Below are 25,697 nucleotides of genomic sequence, written 5' to 3'. Positions count from 1 at the left end.
AAGAAACTTACTTAACCTATTGTTTGTATACACAGAATTTATCCTCTTTATTTTTTAGTTTGTATATCTAATTAATAGGAAACAGTAGTAAGTGATAGATGGACACTTCTGCCGGCCAACCACAACATGCGGTGGACTTGATTACGTCACACGCGCTCAACTGCCGGCCGGCGTTTCTACTCGAAACAAGTGTCCTTAATTCTCCTCAATGTTACCAATTGCAATGTTGACGTAAACTCGACCTGTTTTTCTTTAACTATTCTGGTGGCAGAGAAAGTACCCGTGTTACTTTCCCAGTGACATGGAAGCTCTGCGTCAAGACGGGAAGGATAATCCGTTTTCAAAGGCTAATCTTTTCTCCAAGCTTTTCTTCTGGTAAGAAAACAGCGACAGCCGACATTGACACAAGTGCTTGTGTTGTCAGTCATGCTAAAATATGCAATTGATGAAAACCAACTTCAATTTGACGTTTGAAAATGGACCGCATGTGTAATAACAAATAAAAACTCCGAGGGCGCAAAAGTGCAGCAATACGCATGTCATAACTTTTATTTTTTGCTTCAAGCTCTTTGAAAAGTGGATCTTTTATTTTTGAATTTTGCATTCAAAGATATTAAGATATTATAATGCACATTGGTTTAATTTAACCCCGGAAAAAAGCATGCACATACTACTAATACTGCTGCTTATTGATTTTTGGCATTGACTATGTTTGTTTTGCCTAGTTGGTTGAATCCCTTGTTCAAAACTGGCTACAAGAGGAGGCTAGAACAAGATGACATGTACAAAGTTCTTCCTGAGGATGCGTCAGAGAGACTTGGGGAGGAGTTACAGTGGTGAGAATACTCAACGTATTTCTATTCATTATCTGCATTTATGAACAAGAAAACGTCAAAATGTAGGGTCTGTTCATTTAATTTGTAATAAAGGCTTGGAGCTACATAAATAATAGCTCAACAATTCAAAATCATACTCCAGTCCAATACTCAACTGTAAATAAACTACTCAAATGTGCAGCATGTATAATGCATATGAAGTACAGACTCCCCGTCCGCCGACTCCCCTCACCCTTTCAGGAAATATGATATTGTGTTTGAGACATTCGGCCTACCTATATATAGAAAGTATTACTGAAGCTCCGACACCAACCACGTCTGTTTTGCAGAGACGCTTTGACTATTAGAGCTCAATTTAGGACCAAGTCTTGCTTTGCTCACACAGTCGCATATGACGTTTAGTGTCATGCTGTCCGGTCAAAAGGCTTGGATGTCAAGAGGGTTCTGATAAAGGAACAACATGGTGCTGTCAGCAGCTCTTTGAGCTGAGGACCCTCACTCATGCACACTCCAGTGGAAACATGATTAAGTCGCTAAAGCACCAATCACAGCGCTGATGTAATAATATGGATATGTACTACTTTTCAAAGGTACTGGGATCAAGAAGTTAAGCTAGCGACAAAAGCTCAACGACAGCCTGAACTCACCAGAGTCATCGTCAAGTGTTACTGGAAAGCCAACGCTCGTATTGGAGTGTACCTCGTCATACAGGTGAAGTCAAAGAAGGCAAGGATATATTTTGGGTGTTTAAAAACGTGTCTGTTTTTTTTTTTTTTCCATCAGGAAGTCATTAAAGTCATTCAGCCGGTGTTACTCGGTAAGCTCATCGAGTACTTTGAGAGTCCCGATACCACGGGCCCAACTGCCATCCACAAGGCCTACGGGTACGCAGCGGGCGTCTGTCTGTCCACCGTCCTCATGGCCATCCTCCACCATCTCTATTTCTACCATGTCCAAAGAGCGGGCATGAAAATCCGTGTGGCCATGTGTCACATGATCTACCGTAAGGTACGGAAGGGCGGCGTTATTGAGTCATATTTTAGGCCCTCTATGAAACCCTTTTTTTTTTTTTTTTCTGCAAAGGCTCTCAGTCTTAACAACATGGCGCTGACTCAAACGACAACAGGACAGATTGTCAATCTGCTTTCCAATGACGTCAACAAATTTGATGAGGTAATTGTCTCTTTGGTAATATACTTGAGGTAGTGATTTTTAAGCTTCCATCAGCTGTAAACTTTAATCGTCAAAATAAGACACTGAAATATGTCACTAACGTTCGAGTTTCAGGTTTTTAATCAGTAATGTTGTTAAATGTGTATTGTATATTCTAATTGATGGTCATTTTCTCCCAGGTAACACTTTATCTGCACTTCCTATGGATCGCCCCCCTGGAGGCAGCATTGGTGATCATCTTATTGATGTATTGGATCGGTCCATCATGCCTCGCGGGGATGGCCGTCTTTTTCGTCCTTATACCAGTGCAGGCTATGTTTGGAAGAGTGTTTTCCAGGCTGAGGTTGGAACTCATCAAAATGACCAGAAAGCCAACTGTTGTCTCGCTACTGCCACAAGTGTGTGTGGTTTTAGGGATGACACGGCAATCCTGACTGATGATAGGATACGCACGATGAACGAGGTTATTGCCGGGATCCGTGTGATAAAGATGTACGGGTGGGAGGAAGCCTTCGCCACGCTTGTGGATGAAGTCCGAAGGTTTGCCTTTGTTCTGTTCGGCCGATACACTCCCCTTGCATCCCCCGACAACTAATTTGTGATGGCACAGAATGGAGATCTCCAAAATAATGAAGAGCAGCTACTTACGTGGTTTGAACATGGCGTCGTTCTTCATGGCCAGCAAGCTCATCATCTTCCTCACCGTTTGCGTCTACGTGCTGACGGGCAACCGGCTGTCTTCAAGCATTGCCTTCATGGCCGTTTCCCTCTACGGCGCCGTCAGACTCACCATCACGCTCTTCTTTCCCTTCGCCATCGAGAAGGTCTCGGAGGCCCTCATCAGCATTCAAAGAATTCAAGTATGAATGCAGATGAGAAAAAAAAAATGATTCTGTCCAAAAAATCCAAAAAGCTGTTGCATGATACCTGTTAGAATTTTCTCCACCTGGATGAAGTTGCTCCTCACCATCTGGGACTCCCGGCGGAAGAGAAGAAAGACTGTATGATGAAGATTCAGGATTTGGTGTGCTATTGGGACAAGGTGAGGACAAATGAGGTTTTCCAAAGCAACCTGAAATATTTTAAGTGACTGCATGTTTTCCTGCCAGATGCAAGAAGCTCCAACTTTACAGAATCTGTCCTTCACAGTGAGACCTGATCAGCTGCTTGCTGTGATCGGTCCCGTTGGCTCCGGAAAGGTTGCGCCGCCATTGATAGGCACTCGTAAAGTCGGCTTGGCGCTGTCTCATTTGAAAATTTGTATCAGTCGTCTCTCCTCAGCGCCATCCTGGGAGAGATGAGTCAGCAAAGTGGCGCGGTCAAAATCCGAGGAGACGTGACCTACACTTCCCAGCAGCCTTGGATTCTACCCGGCACCGTCCGAAGCAACATCCTTTTCGGCAAAGAGCTCAACCGCTTCAAGTACGACCAAGTGCTGAGAGCCTGCGCCCTCAAGAGAGTGAGAATTATTCCGGTTCCCCCGTGAAGGTTCTTGCAGCTTACAGTAAGTCCAGTTTGGAGTGACTATTTTAAGGACTGAGTTTGGACCCTGCCCAGGACATGGAGCTGCTGCCAGGTGGCGACTTGGCATCCGTCGGAGACAGAGGAGCCAACTTGAGTGGAGGACAGAAGGCGAGAGTCAGCTTGGCCAGGTGTGCACAAAAGACACAAGTCATTTTCTTTTGACTTGACCGCTGACTGTGTTTTTCAGAGCAGTGTACCGGGATGCAGACATCTACCTCCTGGATGACCCCCTCAGCGCTGTGGACGCTGAAGTCGGCAAGCACATCTTTGAAGAGTAAAACAGCGGCGCCGTGTCATATTCAGCTGTTTCCCCTTGAACAATTTGAATATTTTTCACCCCAGGTGCATTTGTGGACTCCTCAGGGACAAGCCACGTGTTCTCGTCACTCATCAGTTGCAATATCTGAAGGCCGCCCATGAAATTGTAGTCTTGAAGGAGGTGAGGGAGTCATATTCAGAGTTCCTTTCAATTATTTTCTTTCCCTTCTTAGGGTCAAAGGGTGACTGTGGAAACGCCCAGAACTGGTTGACAGCCAATCACAGGGCACAATAGACAAACAATCATTCATATTTGAACTAAAATGTCTCATGGGTCTTTTCCATGTCATCAGGGTCAAATGGTGGCCAAGGGGAGCTACAAAGAGTTGCAAAACTCTGGAGTTGACTTCACCTCACTCCTCAAGGAGGAGGACAGCCAGGAGGAAAGACCCGGCACAACCTTGACTCTCTCTGACAAGTCCATGTCCTCCATGTCCTCCTTGTCCGCCTCCTGCTACTCGCTGATGGACGAGACATGCACGCTGGTAGGTGCAACTGGGTTGCGGATCTCATTTATTTTGATCGGCTGTTCAAAGACGTTTTTTGACGGGCAGTCTAATAAGATGCCACTAGGAAGACAACTTGATTCTTGTAAAATATATTGTTACAAATATTTCAAGGATTTTCTTCCTTTCACATTCACATTAAGACCTTATTCTTGCTAATTAATACCTGATCCTTGTAAAATTCCATTTATTCTCACTAATTATTACAACTTTATTTTCGCTAAAACTCATATATTTATTGATTTCATTGTGCCGAAAATGGATTGCTAATATTCATGCATCGTTCTTAAATGACCAGTATTCATACAACTAGGCTGTTTCCATTTTTCCTCGAGAGGGCAGTACAGGCTTACCTTTCCCTTGCGTCGTGCTGTTCAATGATGGATTGCATGTGGATGTGCAGGCAGCGCAGCCCACGGAGGAGGAAAGGCGCACGCAGGGAGCCATCGGCCTGCAAATATATGTGAAATATTTCAGAGCGGGCGCGAACTTCCTGGTTCTCTTCCTCCTCATGCTCCTTAACGTTCTCGCACACGTGAGTCCATGATAATTTGCCAAATGGAATTGTGTATTGGCTGTTTCCATAAAAATGATTTGTTTTTAAGGTGGCGTTTGTGCTGCAGGACTGGTGGCTTGCTCATTGGTAAGATTCTTATCATACAATTGTTTGCAGAAAAAAAAGGAGCCCCTTGACTGGCTACTTTTGTGTTGAGGTGAAAACTTAGGGATGAAATGTTAACCATGACTTCATGTGAAGCCCTTTGAAGGAGACCTTTTGCTTTACCACTGTGGAAAAACGTCCTGTTTGTGTCGCTTCTTTTCTTTTACGTATCCTTGTTTTTTCTTTTCTCCGGCAGGGCCTCCGAGCAGCAGCATGTCAACGTAACGCAGTTCCACAATGGAAGCTTCGCCGTACCGCTGGACCTTGACCTCTACCTAAGTGTTTACGCAGGTCAATCTTGTTAATTGTTCACCTTTGAAAAAAAAAGTACTGTATGTCTCTGTACTATACAATACAGCATCCTTTCAGAAAAAGGATTTGGCGGTTGTTTAGCAGTAACCCAAGGCCTTCAAGGCCAACTGTGACTACACGGGCCTCAGTTGTGTTGAGAGATGGCGGCCCCTTACGTGTTGTCTACGCTCAGGTTACGTTGATACTCCCAATGTGTACTTAAACTCACAGACAAATACAGGGGACTAAAAAAAGAGGCACTTAAGTGGACGACATTCGTTTCGCACACAGAAGACCTTTTAAACTTGACTGTCCTCGAAAAAAAAGCATGAGGACGGCATCAGAGTTTTTTGATATATTTTTTTTTCCTCTGGTACGAAAGGTTTAACAGGTGCGGCTGTGGTGTTCGGCTTCGTTCGCAACTTGGTCTTCTTCAATGTCCTGGTGAACTCAGCCCAGACCCTTCACAACCGCATGTTTGGTACCATCCTGCGGACGCCGGTGCACTTTTTCCAAAACAATCCAATTGGTAAGGGGCTGACTTTGTTCATCAACTTGTTATTTCAAATAGCACTGAGGTTATTCTGACAAGTCAACACTAGAGAGCAGACTGCGCTTTGCTTCTTTAAAACATGCTTACACTGTACAATTTAACTTTTTACCTTAGATGAAGGCATTCTTATAAAACAAACTGATTTTAATAAATATATGTTTACCAACAAATATAACTAATGAAACTACAATTAAAAAGTATTTTATTATAAATAGTGAACACGTACATTTGAATTTTGAAAAAAAAATTCTTTACAATTTGAGGTTGAAATTACACCGAATCAAGTGCGATAGGTACAAAGTTGATTTGAGGGTATTTTGATAAATATGTATATAAAAATATTTTATACACATTAAAACATTTCTCATAAATAGATTCAAAAATTATGTGACAGCAGGGAAAATAAAGGCACCTATTTTTGCGTGTTTTTAGCCCATAGATATTGATAGAAAATATGTGCATTTTTTAATGTACACATATTATTTGTAGTATTTTCAATCTTTTATATTAAAAAATTAGGTGCTTTTAAAAAACAAACCTGACTCCGCTTTCAAGCACAAGTCAACTGCGAACAACAAATTCAAATTTTTTTGCTAATCACTGTGTAACTTCTCATTATCGACTTTTTTTTAACAATCTGTCATTTAAGCTGAAGTCAGCTGGTTAAGTGCGCAGGAAAAATTGAGACATAATTTTTCCTGGCCATTGTTCACTTGTCAAGAGACAATTACTCAGTCTAATCTCTTGATAGAGGCAATGCATTTACAACCCAATCGGCCCTGGTGGGAATGTGCAACAGGAGAGCGGCTCGTATCGCTCTAATGAGTCACCGTCAACTGCTTCAATATGATTTAAGGGTGTTTGAGGCGGGCATAGCGTCAAAGCTCGCCTTTTACAAAGACGTGTGTGTTCCTATAGCAAACACTGCTGGTCTTTCAATCCGTCACCGATATGTTTGCTGTTGCTTCCGTGCGGCGTGTCGGGACTATCTGGGTGTGACTTAATCTATTCACAAACACTTTGAAATAATGTAATCGTGTGTGTTACATTGGCGCACTGGAGAGGCTTAGCACACACGCTTATCTGATTGGAGCTATCGGCGACTATTGTGTGACCGGTCCGTTTATTATTACAGCTTGGCCTGCAGGAGGGCAAACAAAGCAGCACTGGATTTTCAGGCTAATGCTTCAGAGATCAAGATAGTTATTATTAATTGATTTGTCATATTCATACGTCTGCATAATGGAATTTAAACCTTGATCAAATCCTGCGTGATGTTTTGACGCCGTGGCTTCGCCAGTTTACAACCGCAGCCGGGACATATTTAAGGAACACCTGCATAATCTCATGCAAGCATAGAATTAGCAAAATGACACCTACACAACAAGAATCCTCAGTTCAGAGCGGTATTAGTTGATAGATTTAGTTTATAATTCTGGGTGGTATTTAATCCGACTAAAGCTTGAACGCAGAAGATATTGTTTTGATGCCTGTCTTTCAGTCAGTACACAAAAGCAACACATCAGATTTTTTTTTTTTTAGTAAAGGAGGTAAAGCATATTTTCCTGGCATCATCCAATCTAGTTTTGGTGGATATCCAAAAAGAAAATACAGATAGAGAAATTGTTTTTTGATTGCCACAAAAAGAAATGGTAGAATACTGTCCATCTGTAACACGAACCAGAAAGCAATCCGCTGATGACAAAGTAAATGAACAAAACCGTTTTATTTTATACAATTTATTTTCTTTAGGCCATGTGGGTCATGATGGAACTTTTCCATAGCACCGCACATTGGCCGTAAAAGCAAGAAATAAATATATTTAAAATGAACTGTAAATGCGCCGCACATTGGCCGTAAAAGCAAGAAATAAATATATTTAAAATTGACTGTAAATGCAGATTATAATGGAGCATTTTTGCAATAATTATCCTAATTCCGCTAACCATGCTAACCTCAGTAGATACAAATGAATACAAATTGCTTTAGTTAGGATTTCAACCTTGACGGGCGTCTATCTTTTTGTAAAGGCAAAATTTGCAATCTAGCTTTTGTATGAGATCTTGTTCGAGATTTGACAACAGTTGACGCGAGTTAGCGATACTGCCACTGTGCACAGGCTGAGCATTGGAGTGTGGGCCTCGGAGGTAAAGGTTACCCTTTCAGGCATCACTGCACAAAGGTCTTACTTGTCGCTGTTTGAATGTGCCGAGCAACAATGCACTACAGCACTACTGACTCGGAACCGATGGTAAGGCTTTGTATGTCTTCCGTATCAGAAATTCAAGACATTCAGTACCAATTTGTGTCAGTGTTAATCGATGGGATAACTTGAAATTAATCAGGTTACTCATAACCTCATACAAATGGTTGCTAGGAACAGGGCCCCTGTTTTGTATTAATCGTCCTATACTGAAAGTTAATATTTGGAGTTTAGCATACTTGAAACAGAACTATTCATCCAAAGGTGATCCAGTTGGAGCAGCACAGACAGTGGTGGATGTGCTGAGCCTGATGTTGATCCCTGTAATTTAGTGTCATTGAGTGGCTTAATCCCCTCAGAGACTGCAGGCCAGAGCCTTGGCTCATCAGCACACTTAAGGGGCTGAGTTGCAGTCAACACACACATCACACACACACATACACTGTACTCGCCTTTCACACCAACACAGTGGTCCATCTCAGTGCTGAACATTAAATCTTCTGTAATTCCTCCATGTGAGATTCTAATTGTGTCTACAGAGAAACCGTTTTTTTTTTTCTTTCTTCTTCTTTCTCAAAATGTCTGAATTCCTGGTCCAGGATGCAAAGTGGGGGAAGTATTGCAGACAGCAGGATGATGATATCGAAGTGTGTAAATTGAATGTGGAGATGGAGCGGCGCGCGCGTGTGTGTGCAGCGTGGCTGATAGAGCTCCCCCTCGCTCGGCACTTGCACTATTTAATTGCATGAAAGGGAAGGCAGGGAGATTGCACAAGCCTGGCGGTGAGAGCGAAGAGAATGGATTTAGAATGTATTAGTATTGGCAGCAAGGTGCCGGCGGTGGGAGGCTGCCCCAGGCCCCCTGGGCCCTTCATGGAAAGTGCAGGTGAGCTGTGCCACCTCCAGCCTTGGCAACACCCCCCCTCCCCCCTCTCTGACATGATTGCACTTGCCTGTTTGAAAAGACCTCTCTAAGTGTGCCGGTGCCCACACGCGGAGTTGCTTCCTTATCGCGATGTTTACAGGGAACAGCGATTTGCCACACGCCTCGCTCGAGCCGGACCCCACTGTTCCACTTCTTTAAATGTGATGGGGGGCCCGCTCACCTGCTATCTCCACCTAAGCTGGGAGGGCTTGATATTTCCTGAGCCTAGAAAAGTGGCGCAAATCACCACCGGTGTCTTCAAAGCATGAGACATGGTTTGATACCAGCGCATATCGCTGAAACACTGATCGCCATTTTGGCACAAAAGCTGATATTGTTGACAAGCTCCCAGTGATTGAAGCCATTGTCCCGCACTGATCTCACCTCACAGGCATTTGCATTCACATAAGCGCGGCGAGCGTAATGCATCCGGATCTCTAGCTCATTCCCTCTCAGTTCACCGAGCCGCTTGTCACGTCAAACAGCTGATAGTTGACTGATGTCTGCAGCTTGGAGCGTCGCATGATGTAACCGGCAGAAACATATCCCTTTCTCATCGGCATTGTTTGTTCGAGGCTTGCGAGAATTTGGGTCATCTGTGGCTTAGACGGTAACATTACATAAAAAAATTATCGGAACCTGCACAAACACGCTTTGACAAGCCGTTTTTTCCAGGCTCCGGCAAGATTGCTCACTAGCATAGTAGCAGCAGCAGCTAAGCGAAGCTTTACCTCGCTTATTTGAACCCTCCCCTCGGGATGTCTGTATGCTAAAGGGGCACTCACACGGCGAATACGATTAGTCTGCCTCCGAGTGTACAACATGCTTACGCCACTTGACTTTGAATCAGCGCTGATTTGGAGCATTGCTGGCTCGTTGCGGGGAATAATGCTTTGGCGGGGTTTATGCAATGGCTGTTATGCGGGAGCCCGGCCCCGTCCGCATGCATGTTTTTAGGCGGGAGCGCTATTTTGGATAAAGCCGTAAGCCGCTTACAGCCGTGGAGAGAGGTGATTACAGGGCCCACCTCCATAGCAGTGACTGGGAGGCAACTTTTAGGTCAGTGGTGCCACGGCTCCACCGGTGGGCCACACGCTCCCGCATCCTCCTCCCTCTCTCCGCCTTCTTAAAGCTTGCATTCATATAGTCACATCAAAATATATTTGCTTGCTTAGTCATGGGTGGGATTTGCAGAGTAACTCCTGATATGAATTTTTCATGCACCACAATCATCATACATTATCTATGAAACGAAAGAAAAGGAAAAGAAAAATTTAAATAAACTCTTTGGTTCATCACCTGCAAAAAATATTGATATCCGACATCGGGTATTGAAAATTAAATCGGGAGTGAACATTCTATATACAGCGATATTATTATTTTGCTCCACTTTTATTGTTGAGTGACAGTGGAATAGGTGGCACCGCCACTTTTTTTTCTTCTTCAGTCACGGTGCGATAAAGAAAGTCTTAAAGCAGAGTGGCGTGGGGATTGTCACTTTCAGTGACCCTGCAGTAAACAGTATGTGAGAGCCACTGGAGGATATGACCATGTTCTCTGTGGCAATATAAAGCAAACAAACAAAAAATATTCGAAATAATGAACACCTGAGCAGATTGTAGGCAGCTCAATTAACGTCACAACAACAAGGCAGACAGGCAGTTTGCGTTGCCCTCACCACCAGCCACCTTTTGTTGCCAAACAAAAGCCTCCTGCACGTATTCATCGGAGAGATTCTTCAAAACAAATGAGTCATTGTTTTGAGGCGATAAACTGATTTTTTTTCTTCCAGATGTGATACACTCGTCTCTGTTGGCTCAATACAAACAAAACGCAGTAATTAAAATGGCTGCCGCTAGAATAATGTATATTGTTTATACCGTCATAGTTTTTTAAAGTGTGCCGTAAATAAAGTTGCTGGTAAGTCAAGTTATTTAATTTGGGTGACTTACTGTGAGGCAAATTATAGAAATGCCTCCAATTATGTTCAACATCTCTTTTTATGTGTTCTTTTGTGTGGCGTGGTTCCACAGGAAGAATCCTCAACAGGTTTTCCAAAGACATGGGCTTCCTAGACTCGATGCTGCCATGCACGTTTGTGGACTTCACCCAGGTGAGTCTCACCTCGCCAGGTCTGCTTGCTGCAGCGCGGGGAGGCCATTTCATGCCTGGCTAAACCTGCTTTGTGGTGCGCGTCCCCTAATCTGGAAACAATTACTGTGGGATTACCTGCCAGCGCGGCCCAGCGCCTTCGCAGATTTAATAAAAGTGCCTCATGGGCTAGGGGTGCGAGGGGGGGTGGGGGGCGTGGCTCCCGTAGTGCGACACAACACAGTCGGCCTTTTCGCAGAATGTCCACGCAGCCTAAGCAAGTGATTGGGAGAGGAAAAAGGTGGCACAGAGGAAATAATGGACAAAGGATGATGGCTTAGATATGGAGGGAAACAGTCGGGAGGGGATGACGGGGATGAGGTGTTGAGAGGAAGTGAGGTCGTGTTTGCAGGGGTGGAGCTGCAAAGATGGCCATGGGGCAACGGGGCACCCTTGAGGCTAAATTCACACAGTAAAAAAAACACGTATTTTTATGTCACTGGGGTTTAGCTCGCTGGAAATGACAGGTTGAACGCCTCTGTTTATTTTGACTCAATTTTCAATTTGAAATGATTCATCCGTTCCAATTGTCCTCATTGGCTTTATGCAGCGCTCGTCTTAGGTCTCGCTAGCCAAGGGCCACCCCGATGCAAGAGCAGGTTAAGTTACCCCCACCATCTCCCACGAAAGCCCGCGGAGATGCGCCAGCTCATGCGCCTCGCTCCACAAAGAAGGGAATGTTCGCAGCACAATTGGAGGTAGAGGAGCAGGCGTGGCTCCTTGGTTAGGGCCAAAGAATGGAACAAAGGCGCGCTGAAAACGAATCCCCCCCACTCCACAATGCCTGAGTGATGTTTGTGGCAGATACCCATCTCCCGCTAGACAAAAGCCATCTTAAAATGCTCAAAGCACAAAAGATGGCACGCACAAAAGCTTTTTTTTTTGTCCACTTCATTTTGATAAGGTGAAGAATGGCAAAAGTAAAATAATAAGTTGAGAGAAGAGCCCGCCGGCGATGCTGAAAGCAGTGAAAAGTTTACAAGGCCGCAAGTGAAAATGCATGTTCGCTTTGCACCTGACCTACTGGACAATTACGCTGGTTGTTATCATTTGTCTTGTTAAGAAGGAAAAAAAAAACTGTGGTAAATGTGCCATATTTTAGAAATAGATCCCAAGTGAATTTTTGTTGGGTCACCAATTTATCTTTGCACTGGGACATAGTTTTGATTTTTCTTTTTAATCAAATTCATGTCTGCTGGTTTGGGGTTTTTTTGGTCCAGGGGAGGCACCAAAATTTGAGTCTTGAGCGCCTTTTAAGTTCGGGACTCCCCGTTTTGGACAAAGCTATATTGTTTGGGTAACTTTCAGTTCTTGTTTGCAGGTGTTTCCACAGATCATTAATGCTTTTAGGAAGGAAGGGTACCCCCTCACCCTTTTTTAAATCAAAGCATTAGCTGCACAGAAAAGCTGCTGATCCTGACTATTGTTGCTCATTCCTGGGAGAACATTTCCCCCATAGTCTTTGTCTAAATGGTTGTCAGGCAGGAATAAAGTGAAACTTCATAAACAAAGCCCTAACTGGTTTATCTCCCTCTATAGGGAGAGCCCGTTTTCTGTGAGGGGATTTGCACCGGAGCCTCCTCCCTTTTATGCTGAAGTAAGCACTTTAAAAGCACCACCCTCATGCCCACCTAACAAGGGGATTCCCTAAACCTGGTTACACCCTACCGGCCATTTTGTTTTTTTTTCCCAAACAGGTCTTATTTTGCAGTAATTTAGTATACTGAAAGGGAGAGTCTTCTTCGCTCTCCTCTTCACAGCCAGGCGACAAAGAGAGAAATGTCAATTAAAAACACCTCAGGCTTTGTGGACTATTAGCTTTTGTGCGGACTTGACCTTTAAATCCTGAGTTGGCTTTGTTTTCACAGAGGGGGCAGAGCAGGACAAAAAGGGGGGGGGGGTTGTGGGAAGGGGGGGTCTGTCAGTTCAGAACTTCCTCTGAGAGCTCTTGACCACGTCACACTTGCTATGAACATAAGTATATATACTTCTGAACCCGTTTGTTAATTGAATAATTAATTAAGGAATAGTCTTGGAATGTCATTCCTGCAAATTCATTCTCCCGTGACTGCAATTTTTCATTGAAGGCAAATAAAAGCATACAAATTGCCTCCTAATTCAAGCATCACAACAGCAACGCCCGCAGTAGTCATTAGAGAGAAGATCGCCGGGGTTTGTTCGTCGTGCTATAGACACCGACAGAGCACAGAGGACACTCGCAAAACACAGACAGAAGATGGCTATTGTTTAAAAAACACTGGCGGGTGGATCTTGTTTCTTTTTGTTCATGTGTGTGCGCCCATATGACGGCACATTGTGTGTCAGGCTTCTTCATCGGCTTTGTGGGATATGAGAAGTGCTGACGTAACCGTCAGTGTAGTGGGATGGGATTTCACCGGCTCTTCTCTGGTTCTTCACCGCCCCAGTGACAGAACAAGTCAAGAATGCGCTGCAAAGCTTCGGGCACTGCTAAGGTTACTTTGGGAAAGAATAGCAGATGCTTCTGTTTGGAAATGTCGACAGCCTTATACATCTCCATACGATCATAAAAAAACAACAAATGTAAGTTGGAGAAAGCTGTGATGTAGGAGAGGTCGGATGAAGACTTGGAAAATTTAAGAAAGTAGGTCGTAGTAAATAACGCCTCACCTAAATTGCCCTAACTGAAAGTACAAAGTGACATCTGATAAATAATGGAAAAAATGGAGCAAAAAAAAAAAAATCAAGGTGACTGTATGATCAGTGACACAAGGTCACATGATGCAGAGCATCATCCAGGATGCTGTGGTCCTACGGTTCTCAGCTGGCGTGACTCACAGTACCCCAGTCCAGGAGGGGTCCTTCAAGCATGGGAACTTCCTTTTACGCCGTCTCCGCCTCGCCCCCAAAACCTCCCCATGTGTCAGAATGATGAATCCCGGGCTTTCCGCGATTCACCAATCACAGCTTTCCCGTGTCGTTAGAAATGTGTTTTGTGTCGCCGAGGAGGAGAAAAGGGCGGGGATGACTGAATGGTGGGCACAAATGATTTATAGTTGGAGCCTATTTCAAAGCCTTTCTCTTATTTCCACGATGGCCTTGGAAATCAGCAGCTTGACTGAGCCCAAATAAGTGACTTCTTTTACCTTTTCATAGCACACAAAGGCCCTAATCCGAGGACTACTTGAGCCACCAATGTAGACGGCGACCGAGACCACCGCAGTATGTGTCAGCCTCAACCCATCACGCAACAAAACGCATCGACTGCAGCTTTATGAAGTGAATATGGCCCACAAGGAGCAAATGTGAAGGAGGTGTCCACAGTCAAAGAAAGGCATCCGCATCTGGGCATTTAATGCTAAAATAAAGCCCAAAGACACAGCAGAATGGATCGGGTCACCGCCATTGTTCCGCAGCCCTAGAAAAACAGCCCTGTTTTGTTTCAGTACCACTGACCCTTGCAGCTTATTGTGCCGCCCTGTCACAGAAAGTGTGGAGAGGAAGAAAAAAAAATCCGGCAATGACAGAGGACTTCTTTTGAGGAGTTTTCTTTGCCGTGCTTTCCCCTCATTTCCTGTTTTGTTTGCACTTTTTTCCCAGTGGCGAGCGCGGCGCGCTGTCAGTAAATAAAAAGGAGCCAGAAGGAGGTTGCGGCCGGCGAGCGAGCCGACTCCTCATATCCGGAGGGATGTTTCATTAAAAGCCCAGTGTTTACTTTGCATCGCGCTATCGCTGCCCCAAACAAATATGACGATTAACTTCAATTTTGCCCATTTATTGTGACATCAAAGGGGAGATGCTATCGTCAAAGCAAATAAAGCAATTAGGGTCCGCGGGGATCCGAATGGACTTTGCGCACAGCGCTTGTGCTTGAATGAATCAATCACATGCGTGCGGTGGCTTTCTTTTCCTCGCTATAGAGCAATTAACGCTAATTCTTTATTTGTACACGAAACCTTTCTTCCATCCATCCACTTTTATGTGCGACGGGATGTGGCTTTGGGAGTTTTCCGTTCCTGTGTGGCTTCGCCGGCGAGATATGCTCGTGGGCCGAGAGGGTGAGGATGACTTATCGGAGTCATCTGTGTGTAGTGGTGGGCGGGAGCCGCCGTGTTCCCGATCCTGACACGATAAGCGGCAGACCGGGCAAAATGGATGACATCAAACGGGTGGACATGGCGACAGAAAGGCCCGGAGGGGGGGTGCTATCTGAGGCTTCCTTTTCCTCATGCGTCCCCTTTGATGACCCCTGCCGTCAGATAAGGCGCCTCGGCTCGGGCCCTGGCGAGCCCGACTGAAATGGGCCCAATTAGAATTGAAATGAACTAAGCCAGTTAGCATGATGTAAAGACGAGTACGGGGAGATATTTGTTCACTTCATGTGTGTTGCCCTCAAGGAAGGAGGCCTGATAGCGCGCAGTAATGGCCCGTGCGCCATCTCTCGCCGCAGTCTGCTGGCCTTCCATCAAGGCTCAGATTGAAACTTATGTAGTGTGAAATTCTCGGGATCGGATGTGCTTCGTAGTTTCCACTCCCCGCGTGATTGTGTGGGCTCCACCACGCCGGTGCTTCCACTAGTAATACCCTCTCGGAATGAACCGGAGAGGCTTTTCATCACATACAAAAAAGAAATAAAATAAAATATCTGAATGTGATCATGGTATATATGTATAGTAGAAATGTACATATTTAGGATCATTTTTTATGTTGATTTTTAAAATGGATTTTTAAAAGCAGGGATGTACTGTGACTTAAATTCAGGGGGTTAATGGGGAAGAAAATGTTTTGACCCTTCGTTAAATGACTGTTGTCAGATCTAAAGCCACAGCTGGCGAGTCAGTGTGTTGTCATGGTCGGACAGAGTGTGGTTTTTGGTGGCCAGCGGACAGTCAGCATGGTCTGGCCTCATGCCTGCCACCTCCACTTAAGGTGTTGAAGGCTCCACCGTAGGGGGCTGCTCGGAAATGAGCTGTGGATAAGTGTTAAATTCTCACCTGCTTCTAAGTGAGAATGAGCACTGCCGTGGTTTTCCTTCCACGCGTGCAGTGAGTCGGCTAACCTGCTGCTACTTATTATACGACGGTGGCGTGCAGACAGACAGTCAAAGTAGTTTTTTTTTTGTCTCCTCAGGTGTTCCTGCAAGTGCTTGGTGTGGTCATAGTGTCCGCCATCGTCATGCCTTGGATACTCTACTTGTTTGTTCCTCTTTTCGTCATCTTCCTGTGTTTGCGACACTACTACCTTCAGACCTCCAGGGACATCAAGCGCTTGGAGGCGACCAGTAAATTTTTTTTGGAGGGGGGGGGGGGGGGACGTCGCCATGTCTATTGGCAGTGGTAGACAAAGCCGAACCACAGGAATGCTAATAGACTATTGAGGAGCTCCACGGTCATTAGCATAAAGGCTAAAGGTGTCGCTGGCCTCTGACTCGGCCACACGCAATTTCCTCAAGAGACGGGAGTTCATGACATCACATACAATAGGGAAAATGCCAAGTGGGCATGACCGGGCTTGAGTTCATCTATTCGGATGCCGCGTCGCAAAAGGCTCCAATACGCACTGCTCCAATAGCTTGTGTCATCTTCAAGAATTAAGCTTTTAAGCGGAAACATTTCGGCTTTGTGAGCCTGACAAATGCAAACAAAAGACAGCTGAATTGCAACATTTCCATAAAACGCTTTCATATAGACGCCGAGACTATCACAGGCTAACATTTAAAGTCTTTGCTTGACTGAGCTCCATTAAAACACTGTCCATTATTATACATGAAAGTGCAGAACGAGCATTTTTATAAATGTGTACGTTGAAATGCTAAATGTGCGTCTCTGTCCATTTCCCGCAGCAAAGAGTCCCGTTTTCTCCCACCTCTCGACTTCCCTGCAAGGTCTGAGCACCATCCGAGCGTTTAAAGTTCAGTGGTGGTTTCAGGAGATGTTTGATGACTGTCAAGATCTCCACTCAGGTCATAAAACGTATTAGGTCAACTATGCAACGTTTACTGATTTTTAACAAAATCTCCATGTTTGCTCACAGAGGCCTGGTTCTTGTTCCTGACTACCTCTCGCTGGCTTGCCGTGCGCCTCGATGGGATTTGCTCTATTTTCATCAGCGTTACGACATTCGGCTGCCTTTATTTCAATGACGGTATCGAATAGACTTCCCGTAGCCATATGACGCCTTCTCGACATCTGACCACGTGTGTATTCGTTTCAGACATGGACCCCGGTAAAGTTGGTCTGGCTCTGTCATACGCTGTGACACTGATTGGCATGTTCCAGTGGGGCGTCAGACAAAGCGCGGAGATCGAGAATATGGTGAGATGACTTCAAGCACAACTTTCAAACAAGTCTTCAAAAGTCTAAAGGCAGATCATGATTGCGTGGACAAGAATTAATTTTAATGGAGTGGTTTTCATAGATGACATCGGTGGAGAGGGTGGTAGAGTACGCCGAGCTGAAGAGCGAAGCACCTTGGGAGACGGACACAAAGCTGCCGCCTGATTGGCCGAAGAGAGGCTCCATCACATTTGACTCAGTCAACTTCTCCTACAGTGCCAGTGAGCCTTTAGTGCTCAAGGACTTGACTGTGGTCTTCAAATCCAAAGAAAAGGTACACGCCCACATAGTCATGCATGATGTCATCAAATTCCACGAGACTTCAGATCAGTGATCATCGTAATGGTCGAGTCCACAAATGCCACAAATGGCTTTTCTGTGTTAAGCTCCTTCTAAATAATCATAGTCCTTGTTTCCAAAGACGAGATCTTCCTCAGCGGTGTGCACGGCCCGTGACGCGGGTTGATATGCAGCCGGCGTAGAAGGTGGGATGTGCTTCATTGTTACGTGGCATTCTTTCCCAATCAATTATTAAAGGACAGCATATTGTGCTGCTGATTCTCCAGGACTATACCATTTGTGATTCATGGAATACATATCTTGTAATTAAGACTGTTGAAGTGGATCCACATTTGCATTTTGAGCTACCTGCCGGTGACAAGTGTTTATTCACTATGAGAGAGAGGAAGAAGGAAGGCATATGGAGAGAGATGGTTGAGGATGATTGGGATTGTGTTTAATGCAAGGGGGTGTGTTTTTGCATGGCTATGCTTGGGCAGGGCGGCTGATTTCACAATGAATAGGTTGATAAGTGTGGAGGTTCTGGCTCTGACATAGGGAGGGAAGGGAAGGAGGGAGCAGTGGTGGGGGGGCAACTCTGCTGCATGTCACCCATAAAACCACAACATTCCTCACCAAGGTCACATACTGTACATAAGCTGATTTTCCAAGTCGCCTTAACGCAAATATGACAAATTTTCATAACAAGCTGGATTACTTGGTCAGTGGCTATCCACACTGCCAATGGAAGGTGATAAAAAAAAAAAAAAATGCCATCATGCGCCATTGATATCCCGCATCCTCTGGAGAATTGTGTGAAAACACACAGCTCCACCGCAACAAAAACACAAGGGGATTTCCAAGTCTGTGCAAACCCCACCCTCCATGTTTCACAATACAGTGGTCTGCAAACTTCTTTGTCACGCAGATCCGTTTCACTTAAGAGAAGTTTTCATGGAGCGGACCAAACATCAATCACACGCAAAGTCTAACGCAGTCAAACACGATTCTTCGGATTTTGAAACTATTCGGTTCTGTGTAAGCAGTTTTTATGTGAACAGAAAAATGAAAGATGAGATTTGCATTTAAAATAAAAATTGTTGTAATATATATAAATAGTATGTAACGCTGGGCTTTACAAAATATTTTTATCTGATTGTGCAAATGCAGTTTTCTATCCGTCCTCGATAGGTGGGCATTGTGGGCCGCACCGGCGCCGGTAAGAGCTCTCTGATCTCGGCCTTGTTCCGGCTGGCAGAACCCGAGGGCAAGATCACGATCGATGGCTTTCGCACGTCCGACATCGGTCTGCACACCCTCCGCCAGAAGATATCCATCATCCCACAGGTCAGCTTGTTATCACCACTTACTACTTTTCATTAACATAAACCAACAGATAAGTCGAGATACAACTGCTTGCACCGTAGTTGGATGACTTACAATTCTAAAATTTTTGCATGCATCCTGATGCATACAGCATTTTTTTCCGAAGCTAGTGCTAATTGAACAACACCAAAAAGAAAACAATGACTTTCTTCCTCCTTCTCATTTTATGACATGATCCCCTTAAACTTTCTCTCATTCTTTACGGTGCTTTAAATGACATTTAGAGTGAAATGAAGCCATATTGTGAGCTTGTTAGTTTCTAACCATTCTGTGTCACTGCTTACATAAACCCTCATGCTTTTGGCGGCTTTATACACCTTGCTTAAAATCGAACACAAGTAAGAGTCGTCACTCAGAGGATTTCTCCAAGTGAGACAAACGGACGCCTTAAGACAGTTCAACTTTATTTCCGCTTGTTGAAAGCGATACGGCATTAGGAAAATGCCAGCCCGCGGGTGAGTGTCAGCCGAGCGGAGGCAGGGGAGGAGACTCCCACGGCCCGCACCGCGAAGAGAGCAGCTCCGCATCCCTGACAGGGGATTAGTCCTCTACCCCCCCAAACATGGGAAAGCTGCTTAGACCGAAGTCTCCCCATCCTCGCAGTCAGAGCCCCCCTTGTATGCCGTCACTTAGCTCGCCGTCGCAGCCAAAAAGCCCAAAACACGTTCATTAACGAATCGATGTGGTTTTGATCGTTTTCTGGCATCGCCGCCACTTTGGAGAAACTTTTCCCTCCTGGTCCCAACTAATGAGATAGATGCGATGTGACTGTGTTGACTCGCTCCTGCGGGGAAAATCCCAAGTGTAACGACACGCTTTTATGAGATGTCTCTCTGCAGAGCACTGAGTTTTACAAACCGCACACATTCATCTGAAAACCCTTTTACTCGCTATATGTCAAAGATGACATGATATGCAGTCAACCTGTCGCGTGGAAAAGATTGGGACGTAATTTTAGGTTTCCTCATTTTCCCTTCTAGAATGTCGAGTGCGATATGCATGAGATACATGCTGCGGTGAGGAGTTTCATTATTTGCCAGCCGCAGATGTGATTATGATAAGCTTCTATTAGCATATGGCATTAAAAAGGAGCCATTGCAGATTCTATTGAATTACCCAGAAATGACTTTAAAATAAAAATTGTGTATATATATATATATATATATATATATATATATATATATATATATATATATATATATATATAGGTGGGCAGCAAACAGAGGAATTAGTGAAGCACATAATCGCAGAATGGAAAGTTGTGCTTGAAAGCGTTTTTTCATCCGACAGAACGGCAAATCCTCAATTAAAGCATGTCACAAAACTAGTTTGAATTGGGACTTCAGCTGACTTAATGGCACGCTTCTATTTTGGCTGTCAAGGGTGGGGATGGGGAAAAAAAAAAGAGTGCTGGAAATAAAGCAGTGGAGCATCTAAAGCACAGGTAAACTAAAAAGTGCTTTTTTTTTGTAGGAAGATGGTGTGGTCTTGTCTCCTCACGTAGAAAAATGTTGAGAGGAGTTATAAAAAGACCAAGGATGCCTGATTTTATATCACCGTGCTTGACAGATACACAGAAGTTTCGCCTTTTAACTCACATACAGTCAAACCTTTAAAATCACACAAACACGACAATCACTTGAAGTAGTGCACATCAGTTAAATGAAGTAAGCGGACTCACAATCAAAGGAGGAAGAACTCTGTGTCAAGTTAGCAAACCTAGCATGCGTTTCAGTTCTTTCCTTACCTTTTACCAAGAAATATATAGAAGGCTATACATGTCACATCCGTGCTACAGGTGTGAGGTGTGTGTGTGTGGCTTGGATGGAGTCCCACCTGTCGCAACAGTCATTTCACACACGCACATGACTTTTATTTTACTAATCTATACCAATTTGGCAACTGTACAAAATGTATAATATTCACTTCTCTGCCATATTTTTCCTTCAAGTAAAAGATCAACATAGCGAAGCGGCCCAAGCATTGAATGAGACTCCTGAGTGTATCGAGCCTTTTGTGACCCCCCCACCCCAAACACACACACACACACATTTCCTAGATGCGCTCCATAAAGGCCCGTCTTAACCCTTTCACGCATCCGAGCCCTGGTCATTATCTTTACTGGCCACGGCCTTCTCTTTCTATATCCGTCTATCCACAGGACCCGGTTCTCTTCACGGGCACCATGAGGAAGAATCTGGACCCTTTGAGCCAGCACACAGATGAGGACCTGTGGAATGCACTCCGAGAGGTACTCCAGCCCATCTCTGAATGATTCCCCCTTGCCGGCCCAGGGGGGGATCCCTCTGTCCCCCCGTACAATGCCGCCATTCAGCCTCCCTGCTCGCCACAAGTCATGGGGGGGAAATCCCATTAGGGCCATGGGGCCCTGCTCAATGTGCGGCTTGTAACTGGGAAGCATTCAAAGATGTGTTTGGGCAGTCAGGCCAATCAGGATGAAGGCTCCCCCCACAGCGAAGGGCTTCGGCTCCTGGTCCTGCCTCTGAATGGGTTTGGTGGCCTGGATTAAAGCTCCAGGCTGGCCACAAGAGAGCACTGGCCAAGGTCATCGGCGGACCTGGCCTTGCTTTGTGCCAGGCGGTTAATGGGTGTGTTTGGATGGCTCTTTAAAGGCATCTCAGCGGGAAGCCTTTAGAAGGGAGTAATGAAGGGCCGGGGGCCGTGCTCTGCCTCTCTGCAGGTGCAGATGAAGGCGGCGGTGGAGGAACTGCCCAATAAGATGGAGACGCTGCTGACTGAGTCGGGCTCGAACTTCAGCATGGGCCAGAGGCAGCTGCTGTGTTTGGCCAGAGCCATCCTGCGCAAAAACCGCATCCTTGTCATCGACGAGGCCACGGCCAATGTGGACCCGAGGTCACCATAGAGTTTAGAAGTCGCACTCCAACAGGGCTCATCAACACCGATGTCAGACAGACAATGCTAATGCTATTTTGTGTTTACATTTTCTACCCCCTCACTAAACATCCTGACAACACTTTGCAAAGAGAGCTCCGATAACCCTTTTGCTTTGTCACGTCTCCTGCCACGCATACCTCTCTGCATTGTAGTGCACCGCGTAAAATCCCCGCTCGGGGCGCTTTTGGAAGAGTGTTTTGTTCTCAGGTGTTGTGTTCTGTGCTACTTTAGAACCGACAGCCTGATCCAGCAGACAATCCGGGGCAAGTTTCAAGAGTGTACCGTGCTCACCATCGCTCACAGGCTCAACACCATCATTGACTGTGACAGAATACTGGTAGGTTGCAAGGCGGTAACTTTCCATTGTCCTCAAGGTTCTCATGACATATTCAGATTTACCTCTGCTTTTATTTAGAATAAAACATTTTCCTGCACTTTGACATTAGTCAAATGGACGTATTTCATTTTTACGCATACTATAGTGGAGTCTATCAAATTCACCACAATCCAACATCAATATCACAATTTCCTGCAAGGTCGAACTGTGGCTTTCATAAAAGTTTTTTTTAAGCGAAACAAGTAGAATTTTACCAGAACTATACAATTAAAACAAAGTACTCGCCCTTTGAAGACGACGCATTCAGGTCATAAAGCACCTCTTATTTTTGAAGGGCTTTCAAAACCTCCGCAGAGACTGAATTCAATCACCACATTTTGTCACAGCACTGCCGCCTTCCTCCCTCGCGTTGTTTCCTCTCATTGAGCCGACTCTCGTGCCACTTTCTCTTTGGCTCTTTTCCTACAACTGCCTGCAGAGGTGCCAATTAGTGCCATTTGTGGTCGTGTTTGTCAAGAGTCTGCGGAGGACTCTGCAGGACCAAACGCTTGTCCGGCCACCATAAAATGGACAAATATTGAACAGCTTGGGCAGTTAAAAGTAAAACACGCGGGTGCTGGCCTGGCACGAGCAAAACAGTAACCGTTGCCTGCGTGATTGCAGGTCCTGGATGCCAGCAAAATTCACCAATATGATGAACCTTACGTGCTGCTCCAGAACCACCAAGGGCTTTTCTATCAAATGGTCCAGCAGACAGGACAAGCTGAGGCTGCCTCACTGCTGCACATGGCCAAACAGGTAATCAAAATATTGCCCCTCCGTTGTATTACAATTCGACTTTGGCATAATATTTCCCCATATTAGCGAGAATATATTTCAGGTTTTGTATGCCCTACATCGCCCATGATCTGTTTCCTCGTCAACCAGTTTAATAATCTTATCGATATGATAGCCGGACCATCATGATAGGATATAAACAGAAAATGTTTCAAAATATTCTCCTTTTCAAAATATATGACCGAGCATGAATCACCCAAATGCTAACTTTTGAAGCGAGTGTTTTGGTGTTGCATCACAAATGATGATGAAGCGTTCGCCCGACACTCCATTTTGACATTGATCGAGTGAAGCAAAAAATGAGCCCTGACAATGTAAGAACGCTTTTCAGCAAAAGTACTACAGCCAGCAGAACATTAATTTCAAGAGAAACGATCCCTTTGTAGATTTATCATCCTCAGATATGATCACAAAATGTGTCCATATAATCCCCCTCCACATAATTTTGAGATCATTTTAGAGATGATTCTTGAAGAAATATTGAGTTCAACTTCACGGTGATTGGGGATAAACTTTCTATGGGGATTACTGTCATAGAGAACGTCCATATTTTTCCCTGTGAAATTCATTTGTGATGTATTTCCCCCTCGGACAGCGACGGGCGATAAGAGCGGCGGGCTCGTTATTGTTGGGCGCCATTCTCGCCGCATCTGTCTGGGGCCGCAGATAGCATTGCATTGCAACTTCAAACGGGCCTTTGTGCAATGAGAAAAAGTGGGCATCATTTCATTTTCTCACAACTTTATCAGCTCCCGTCCATCTCGTCAGCCAGAGGAGTGAAATGAGTAAAATAGTGATTTGAAAGAGTCAGCACACTGCGCTATTATTTGCTGCGCTGTTAGCGTGCCTGCACACTGCTCCACCGGCGGCGGCGACGTATTGTCCGAACCCTTTTCCTTTTCCTTTCCCGCATTGTGCGACGCTTCCCCTTTCATCAGATTACTGTCTAGCACCACTTTTACATTAAATACTGAAATGTTGTGTGACAAGTTTCTATAGTTGTCACTCAAGTTTCTACACGTTCAATAATCTGATATCAAGCTCTTTCGGCTTTGTGCGCTTTGAAAGAGGCTCTCTCGCTGCCTCTCTGGATATCACGCGTTGCGGACTTCCTGTTTGCAGCTTCTTTTTTTTTTCCGTCAAACTTTCCTCCGCTGATGAATGCCATTCTTTTCTCAATAGAATTTAATAGAAAAGCACACACAAATGGAAGCGTCAGATTAAATTCAGAGCTGGATGCTTTTTTTTTTTTCCCTCCATGATTCTGACGCAACCTACTCTACGAATATGGCAGGTATCCAAAGTTATATTTTATGTTTTTCTCATATAAAATCAATGTAATGTCAATTAATTAGTTCCATTTTTTTTCTTGTTTCCAGCAGTCTGTAAATATAAAATCATATTCAAAGTAAGGTAATGTCGTCTTCATTGCAGTTGTGCAGCTCCTGACTGTTTATATGAAGAATTCAAGGTTTCCCAGATAAATCCGTCCATACTATCAGCGGAATTGGACGTTTCCTCCGTTAAATAAGCCACTCTGGCATGCTTGAGCGGCTGACAAATCCCTTCAAGCCAGTGCCGACTGCAGCTGTCATAAACACGGGCGCCGCCAGATCGGCGTGGCGATTGCGCGTTCGTATTCCGTGACGCCGCTTTCCCTCGTATGCTTGCAGGTGTACGAGAACAAAAAGCGAGAGGCGCGCCACCTCCAGGACGTCGTCTTTGAGACGTCGCTCTGACACTTTGGAGAGCGGCTTTGACCGTCGTCGGCGACCGAGCCCTAGCGGAAGTATTTTTTTTATTTGGCTGGAACGTCTACTTTGGTGTGTGTCTGTGCCTTTATTGATAGTGTGACTGTTTACCGATAACACCTCGCTATGTTACTCTACGTTGCACGGCGGGCTTCTCGACGGGAATTCAATCCTGCGCCGGAGATTGAAAGAGTGCACATATTGAATTGATTAATTCCATTGACAGCTTTTATTCTCCCTGTTAGGGCTACACTCAGGTGAGCTTGGAATTATTTGGAAAAGCAGAGTTAGCGAATGATTGTGCCTTTGACTTCTTGTGTGAGCACTTTTTATTTAATTTTCAATCTTCCTGCACTTTGAACATGACCACTATACTGGATGTCAACCTCAGGTCAGGAAACAACAGGATGCTTGAAATGTGCTGCAACAACTCAAATCAAGAGTTTGTACAACCACTTTTTACGTCTCTGTGGAGATTTTGTCTTACATGCAGAGCATGTTGTCCAGGTCTTGATTTAGCAAAGCAGCCCCAGACCGTCATATTACCACTACCTGACTATCTGTACAATGTTTTTTCTGAAATGCTATTACCTTTATGCCAGTGATAATGAGACATAAACATTACAAAAAAATCCAACTTTTGTCTTGGGATTATTTATTTATTAAATATTATTCTTATTCTTATAAATGTTTGATATGAAATATAATGGACATGCAATAAAAATGTCCTTCCTTGA

The 25,697-nt window shown here is 44.7% G+C and overlaps 1 protein-coding gene across 2 annotated transcripts; it reads left to right on the top strand.

Annotated features, from left to right (window-relative positions):
* The first annotated feature begins 26 nt into the window (after nt 1-26).
* On the top strand, nt 27-25,697 carry LOC148394309 (ATP-binding cassette sub-family C member 4-like). Of its 2 annotated transcripts, none has more exons than XM_088383506.1 (31): nt 27-375; nt 726-836; nt 1,427-1,547; nt 1,620-1,844; nt 1,920-2,009; nt 2,189-2,352; nt 2,424-2,549; nt 2,620-2,869; nt 2,944-3,051; nt 3,119-3,208; nt 3,291-3,497; nt 3,567-3,661; nt 3,721-3,807; nt 3,876-3,972; nt 4,145-4,336; nt 4,761-4,892; nt 4,963-5,000; nt 5,215-5,309; nt 5,692-5,838; nt 11,023-11,102; nt 16,250-16,400; nt 16,962-17,081; nt 17,153-17,263; nt 17,333-17,433; nt 17,537-17,728; nt 18,925-19,080; nt 21,281-21,370; nt 21,821-21,993; nt 22,267-22,372; nt 23,036-23,170; nt 24,883-25,697. In XM_088383506.1, exons 1-31 carry the CDS (start codon nt 302-304, stop codon nt 24,946-24,948), a joined length of 3,930 nt encoding a protein of 1,309 aa, XP_088239632.1. In that variant the 5' UTR covers nt 27-301; the 3' UTR covers nt 24,949-25,697. The 2 variants fall into 2 exon arrangements, with proteins under 2 accessions (XP_088239632.1, XP_088239633.1); XM_088383507.1 differs by having other exon boundaries at nt 28-375; nt 3,277-3,468.

This window comes from Syngnathus floridae, chromosome 8, assembly GCF_059516105.1.
Source record: "Syngnathus floridae isolate MCC-2025c chromosome 8, RoL_Sflo_1.0, whole genome shotgun sequence".
Classification (NCBI taxonomy): Eukaryota; Metazoa; Chordata; class Actinopteri; order Syngnathiformes; family Syngnathidae; genus Syngnathus; species Syngnathus floridae.
The sequence above is the reverse complement of the archived record's forward strand: the minus strand, read 5'-3'. Positions and strand labels throughout refer to the sequence as shown.

Excerpts from the sequence above, each read along its gene's own strand:
- LOC148394309 (XM_088383506.1), top strand. The coding sequence starts at position 302 with ATGGAAGCTCTGCGTCAAGACGGGAAGGATAATCCGTTTTCAAAGGCT. Across the intron at positions 2,870-2,943 it reads TCAGCATTCAAAGAATTCAA|AATTTTCTCCACCTGGATGA; the intron begins GTATGAATGCAG and ends GATACCTGTTAG. Across the intron at positions 4,337-4,760 it reads TGGACGAGACATGCACGCTG|GCAGCGCAGCCCACGGAGGA; the intron begins GTAGGTGCAACT and ends GTGGATGTGCAG.